Raw genomic sequence first — 8,013 nt, forward strand, 5'->3', positions numbered from 1 at the left:
GAATACGCGCGGTTTGAACGATCATTACGTATTCACGTTATAAGCGCGCGAACGAAATGTAATTCTGTACTACGACGCGGGATGGAACTTTTCAAAGTTCGTCCTGAATGGATTAATGAACCGAGTGACACGGGATCTTTCCTCCCTCTCTGTCTCTCTTTCTCTCTTTGATTGGAGCAACACTTATGGAATCTGACCAGTCATCTTTACCTTCGTTTGTCGTCGTTCTGAAGCAACGAGCCGCGTCCTGACCTTTCTCTCTTCCTCCTTTTTTTCGATGTCAATTCTCTCATCGGTTCTCCCGATACATTCAAATTTCCTCTATCATCGAATGAGGTTGCTTTTCGAGATTGTTAATGTATTCACGTTATCGCTGCTTAATACAAGTTACAAACTGTATACTTGTGTTTATCGATGTCATTATATTCTATATACGTAGCCGATAATTTACAACTAAAGCTTAATGTACGAATCATGTAAAGAATTTTAACATGAATTTTTGATCAGTAAGATTTAATATATGTTTCATAGCGTAATACAAGTTAATGTTGTAATATTTTTATCATAAAATGTCATAGTAATAATTTAGCACATTTTTTTTTAACTATCGGTTAAAGTTCTAGCTAATTACGAAGCAGGATCATGTTAGGGAGAAAAGAGAAGGAGCCTCTACTATATCTTATGCGGAATAAAACTTGGAGCCGGTAAATTCTCGCGATATTACTTTCTTTAGGTGCATTCAATCAATGTCCGCCAATGTGAAAAATGTATTTCGAATCGGAGAAAGCAAAAGGACCAGCGAAACTCGGAAAATTTCATAGATCATTGGCCGTCGCCGAATGCAACAGAGAAGTTATCGCGAATTCCTCCTTAAAAGATTTCTTTTAAGTCTAGCACACTCACGAAACAAATCACAGCTTTTATACTGAAAGGCAGAAAAATTGTACATTATTTTTACGTTCTTCGAAACAATTCTCAGTTGATGATTTTATTCCCATCCGCTTTTGTAGAATTTGAAAATTATATATGGAGACGCACGTCGCGTATTTTCTGTTTAGCGCTAAACAGCGTAAATGTATTGGACGACGCAAAACGCAAAAAAGCAATGTGTACGGGAGTATTTGCGCGGCGGTTCGCTGGTGGTGGTCGTGAGCAAAAATACGGGTAGGTGAAAGGACGTAAAAGGGAAGCGCGCGAAAGAAAGCGTACGAGAAAGGAGCCGAGGATCCTTTGCCCTGATATCGTTGCGGCTCATCTTCTTCATATCTTTTTCTCTCTTTCTCGTCGCGATTATACAATCGACGTTAGCCCTCTTCCCTTCCACGCGCATATACGCACACAGACAGAGATAGGGCCACACAGGCGTATGTAACAAGAACGACATACCTCGCGTGCGACGTGTGTGCTCTCATAGTGACAATGTAAGTGGAATCTTCGGCGAGCGTCGGCCACCATCGCCGGTCGACTCGATTCGACGAGGGAGAGGATGACATTTATCTCACGGGGATTGGGGTCCAGTATATGGGGGGGGGGTAGGGATGTTGCTCTGTGTGTGTGTGTGTGTGTGTGTGTGTGTGTGTGTGTGTGTGTGTAGAGAGATGTGGCGAGACACATGGACCGATCGCAGAATTGATGAAGAAGGGGATGAAGAGAGAGAGAGAGAGAGAGAGAGAGAGAGAGAGAGAGAGCGACGAAAGGTTGGGAACGAGGAAGGGAGCGAAGGGAGCGAGAAGGAATCGACGTGTATTTAGCATTCCCCATACCAACGTAGCGTCTCGTTAGCTGTCTTCTCTCTCTCCCCCCTCTCTCTCTTTCTTCGTCTTGCTCGAGCTACCTCCGCGCCGGTCTTTCTTCGTTGATGGAGCACATAGAACGCGGGTACGAGTCCGTAAGATCCGAGGGGATGGGGTGAGAGGACGCGCGGAGAGGGAGGCGACGAACGTCACTCGAAGCTGGGGATGCTGGGTAGGCGTGGACCCACGGACCACCCTGTCCACGGCGGCTGGAGGGGAGACCACGCCACCGCGACCGTCGAAGGGGGGGGGGGGGGGGGGGGAGGGAAGAGAGGCGGACGGGTAAAGAGGCATCGAAGGGTGACGAAGAGTGGGGTGAGGAGCGCCGTGGACAATAATAATTATTATACACCCCGGAGTTTTGCAAATGCTGTTCTTCGGGGTGGCTAGCAATGTGGAGCGGAAAGGTAAGGGAGGTCGGCGGACCGGAGTAGGTGCCGGGAACGGTCGCCCGCTATCTCGCTCGGTCACAAACGGAGGAGATTGTGAGAAGGACGAGAGGGGTAAAATGCAAGAGAGGGAGGCGAGTGATTCTTAAACGGGATCGTTATGCGAGTCTTTCCCGGTGTTTTCTTCCTTTTCTCCCTGTGCTCTCTCTACGATTGCCTCGTTCTCCTTTCTCTCCTATTTCTTACTCTTCCCTCATTCTTCCCCACTCCTGTCCTTCCCTTGGCCGTTCGTTTCACCCCTTAGACCTACCATTGTTGCACCCCTTAGCCATCCCTGCACAATAAACGTATAGTATAGTGGACGACTCTGTGAATCTGTATTGGAAATAAGTCTATATGTATATGTATGCGAGAAATCGATGTGTGTGTGTGTGTGTGTGTGTGTGTGTGTTTGTGAGAGTTGCGCGGTGTAGATCACACGTCACACATCGAGTCTCGAGAGCAGAGCCCCTTTCGTCTGTCCCCTAGCGAGACACCCACAAGTGGAAGAAGCCCTTCTTTCCCTCTCAGCCCGTATTCTCTTGTTAATTTTGTCAATTTTGTCGGAACGTCTTGAATTCTTTCATCTTTCTTATCCTTGTGCCTATTTTTTCACCTCCACCATATTTTTATCTCCTCGTATTTCGTTTAACAAGGAAAATTGCGAGAAATGTAATTTATTGTAAAATTGAAAAAATATATAAAACCTATTCATTAGTATAAATTTATCTTGATGGAATTCTTAAATGACCGAAAGGATCAAGTTAACTTTTATATTTAATATGAAATGTACCAGCAATCCTAAAATTCTTGACAACGGAGAATTGATTTTGATGATTCTGCATACAATTAAAATTTATTGACATCAGTGTTTTCGTGCGCGTTTCGAAAGTGTCGTGACTGTAATATATGCAATCGCTTTATTCTTAACGTAACTATGAAGACGATCGTTAATTTCGATCGAGCTTACGTGACGTTGTCGGATTTTCCAAGCGGATGAGAAGTCGAAGAGGACGAGGCGCAGCGTGCTATTCGCCAGGGAAATATACACTTTTATAACTCGTTTCTCTTTTTGCCGACCCCTGCAAATCTCTCTCTTGACGGACATTTCTGAATTTTAGACTCTTTAAACATTGTGATTTGGCGTACAAACGTTGTGCGTACTATTCGTCATAAAGGAAATCGACGAGAGAGAGAGAGAGAGAGAGAGAGAGAGAGAGAAAATATGAAAAGGTGTCGTTGATCGCTATTTTAGAAAATAGTGAGTTTTCTTCTTCTTTCTTAGATTTAAAAAAAATCAATAATATGAATTTTTTATTTATATTAGATACTAACTATATTCAAGAAGTATTCTTGATCACGTATCCTATCGTATTTCAACGTAAAACTATAAGTTTATTAAAGTAGTCAAAATGATTAATTTGTAATTATTCGTTAAATTTATAAAAATGTATTTTTGAGATTTTTTGTGAATTTTGTTACGATATGTAAACGATTAAATTAAAATCAATCTATTACTTTCGCTCTCATTTTTTTTAAAAGATATGTATTAACAATATATATATCACTTTTCATTACTTCAAAAATAAATTTAAAAAATAATTTTTTTTAGTTATTATTATTATTTTTAAATAAGTTAAAAAACGTATTATTCATCAAAAATGAATTAATTAAAAATTATTAAAATCGTCACATATCTCAAAAGTAGTTTTTCAGGAGTTGTGAAACGAAATGATGAAAATAATAATTTAACACTTGATCACATTAAAAATATTTTTTTCGCCGACATTATTTCATTAATAATTTTCTGTTGATAATTTTCTCTTAAGTTGAAGAATTATATTGTAATTTTTCCTTTTTCTGAGAAATTTAATTGTTTTAGTTGTGTCATTCTTTTGAAGTAAGTGGAGCGATATGTATACATTCAAATAATAGAATTTGATATACGATAATCGTTAGCAATTAATTCTACTTAATTAAAATAAAATTGAGTTTGAGAAAAAAAAATTTAATATTAATTTAGAAATGCATAAACGACGAGAGGATTAATTGAAGACATTGTATGTTACGACGAGATTGTGCAGATTTATATAAATTTAAAATAATATCGATTTTTTTCGTATTTTCATTTCATTTCGAGTCGGCGGCAGCTGTTCGACAACTAAAACGACTTAGAACTTAAAACTTGGCCGTTCTCGAAAAGTATCTTTATCTCGGGACAGTCGGGACGACCGCTGGCTGGCGCGGATACGTGAATCAGGGGATTTATTATTTAGCCGGACATATTTAGCGGCGCACGTAGTAGACAAGGACGTATCCTTCCTTCACGAGCTGTGTGCTCGCTTCGGCACGTACGTATATACTACACGAACGGCACTCGGATGCAGCGGATGGCACGTGCATTATGCACCGGCAGACTCAGTGGAGCCGAGTCGGCGACTCGTGCGCCTGCATGTATGCACTTGGCTGTATGCACTTGTCGCTGCTTATCCTCATTAGTCACGTGTAGAGTGAAGATAAGGAAAATTCACTTCCAACTTATAATTCGATTGTGTGGAAGATACTCTACACTTTGAGAAAAAGATATAGTGGTAGCAACTATGAAAGTGACAACTATGCAAGTATTATGCAGAATTCATGTACTTAATTGAACAAACTATTAGGTTGGCAAGAAAGTAATTGCGTTTTTTTAAAAGACATCTATCAGTAAAAACCGCAATTACTTTCTTACCAATATAAATATATCTTGATAGAGTAAAGTTTCAGCTTTAAGAATCTCTTTTTTAAATTGCGGTACGACAATTTTTAACGGAGTTACGAGTAATTAAAGTCAAAATGATCCTTTTATTTAATCCGTGATAACAGTAACCAAAAATCGTAGGAATAAAAAAAAAGATTTGTAGGGAAATTATCAAGCTTTCACAGGTAATCGAACATTTTCCATCTTTTTAGTTTTTGATATGTAAAAATTACCAAACTCATATAAACTTAAAAAAATGTGGTAAGCTTTTAAAACTAGACATTTCAAGCTTTAAAACTCTTCTTTTAAATTTAAATTTCATTCCTTATTGACGAAGATATTTGTATATACAACTTTGAGCTAAAAAAATGCAATTACTTCTTTGCCAACCTAATATTTTGTAGTTACTGCAATTATGTGAGTTTAAATTAATTTAAATATAATCAATAGTTTCGACTATGTATTATTGGTTTATTTAACTACATTAATCTCATCAATCACAACCATGAAAATAATTATAATTAATTACAATTACAATTAATTTTTGAAGCGTCCTGTGAAATACAGAATGGAAATAAATCTCCTACTTAATCGCGAAAAGCATGTTTTCTTTTTCACGGCGATTGATAGAGAAAGGTTCAAAGTTTTTTTTTCTATACTTTATAACTTCATGATATCAATCGTCTAAAAATTTTCGCTTTGAGTCCAAATCATCCGTTGCTTAGTCGAGGATTAATTCTACATATAAAACTTATTTGTCTATCTTTATAATTGCTATCACTATATTTTTCTCTGAATGTATCGTGCAGTAAAAAAACTTTTAATTTCAATTTTGAAAGTAACGAAAGCGCTATTAGTGATCCTCATTATATTATATATCTTTAATATAGAGTGTAAAAAGTTTCTTCGAAACAATCAATTCAGCTTTGAAATTAAATTTTATAATTTAGTATATTGAATTAATTTCCACGTTATCTCACATTCTCTAATAATTTGTTGAAACGATGCTATCGTGTCTTTAATATTGTAAAAATGATAGGATCGATAGGCGACTGTGGTGTATTATCGAATACGATTCTTTTGCGATAGTATACTTTTTTTAGTTTAATAGTCTCACTCCTTTTGCAGTATGTCGTAGTTCGCACGCAACGAATATGTGAATCATTACAGTAATGCGAATTTATGTAAGGCAATATGATTGATAGTTTGTAAAATCGTGCAGAAAAGAAAAAATAGAGCGAAGCAACAATGCTGTATCATTACGCGCATCGCGTGTATTGCAAAGCTAAAGGGTGAATTTTAAAGAGACTCTTTCTTGGAGCGACTTGCTGCTTTTTCATCGCGTTTGCCTGGCGTTTCCCGGAAAGAATGGATTAATACGCAAGTAACAAGGCTTGTTATTGTTGCATGAAAAACTATATTTCAACTGTTATCTAGTATACAACCCTATATTCTAGCATACATCTGTAAATCCGTAGTGTTTACATCGTGTGCAAAATATTGCACACGCCATGCTGTTCTTTTTCGTTTAAGGAGTTCTCTTCCTCGATTCAAATCTTCTTTATCGAAATAACAGAACTTTCTCTTTTTTTCCGTGCAAAAAGTAAAATTTAAATAAATGAAGAAAACTTCTCCATTTTTCTTATACACAGAGAAGATATAGTACAGATCTATTTTTGGTTGAACCAAGAGGTTGAAATATAAGGACATTATTGTTTGTCACTTCACAATTTTCCAATAATTATGTTCAACCATTATGTTTTATTTCCATTAATTTCCATTAATTATGTTCTATTATCAATAAGTGACTCCAACGATAGATGTTTAGTGATTAATTGACTTGTTTGATATAGCAACCTTGCGTTTGTATACATTTACATGTAGTTCTACGAAGACAGTATTGAGGCAAAGACAGTATCGATGCACTAAAGGGCGTGTCAGTGAGTGATAGTAATTTTTTCTTGTTATGAAATTAAAGTGTTTTGACAATTTTTGTAACTAATCATACATAATCATATTATGCAATGATTTAATTCATTTTTATCATTTTTTAATTAAATAAGAAATATAATTTTTTTTAGAAAAAAAAAAACGTTATTTTCTTATTTAATAAATATATTTAATAAATATATTTAATAAATATATTTGTATCTTAAATAGGAAGATAATTCCTTTCCGAAAAATAGTATTTCTTTTATATATAAAACATAAAATTTCAAAAATTTGATACAGAGATCGTTAGATTTTGGTGCGATGTGTAGTTGATACTTGCATCTCTTTCTTTACAGTTAAGCCAATCTTTAATTACGTCAGAAAGAAAGGAACGTTACATCACGAACAAGAAACATACCCTTTTTATGGCTACAGAAAGGAAGAATGTGAAACCGCCCCTTTTCTAGTGCGCATCACTCCTGGAAAGAGTTAATGAGTAATTAACAGAGCGCAAACTCGCGCCGGCGCGGAGCGGCACCTCATCGAGCGGTCTGAGAATAATCCCTCGGGCACCGCCTCTCGTCCTCGTAATTACTGGTCATAACAGAGACCGAAAGACAGAGCGAGATCCTGGGTCGGGTCGAGTCGGTTTCCCGAGAGGGTGAACGAGGCGGTGCCGATACGGCTTTTCCGCTCGGCGCGCGAGAACTCGCGCCTGCGCCTGCTGTTAATTACACGGGAGAGGGTTGCCAATCAGAGGAAAAGCCACTCTTTGCGCAACCGCGCTAATGATAATTACTGACCAATTGGGCCGACACCGCCGCGCCGTCGCGGACCAATCGTAGGATGCTGTCTAGAAAGAAAGGAAAAACAAAAGAGAACGAGAAAGCAGAGTGGTTAGAGGGTGGCTCGAAGGTGGTCGATCGCACAGAACGTTATCTCAAACGTTGCAGAAAATTGCAAACAAGTTAAATAATATCGTAAGAAATTTAAGAAATTGTAGGAAATATACGATTATTGATATGTAGTTGTGAAGACTGCGATATAACATATATATATATATATATATATATGAATTTGCTTTAATTATACATGCTGTGTGTACGAAAAAGTATTTTAG

The 8,013-nt window shown here is 37.3% G+C and overlaps 1 protein-coding gene across 1 annotated transcript in view; it reads left to right on the forward strand.

Annotated features, from left to right (window-relative positions):
- The window catches only part of LOC108684422, a 23,484-nt gene extending 16,218 nt beyond the window's left edge, over nucleotides 1-7,266 (forward strand). The window contains exon 6 of the mRNA XM_018188732.1: nucleotides 7,250-7,266. Coding sequence (XP_018044221.1) covers nucleotides 7,250-7,253 — 4 coding nt within the window. The 3' untranslated portion in view covers nucleotides 7,254-7,266. The remainder of the gene's footprint in view (nucleotides 1-7,249) is intronic.
- The last annotated feature ends 747 nt before the right edge of the window (nucleotides 7,267-8,013 follow it).

This window comes from Atta colombica, unplaced genomic scaffold (assembly GCF_001594045.1).
Source record: "Atta colombica isolate Treedump-2 unplaced genomic scaffold, Acol1.0 scaffold134, whole genome shotgun sequence".
Lineage (NCBI taxonomy): Eukaryota > Metazoa > Arthropoda > Insecta > Hymenoptera > Formicidae > Atta > Atta colombica.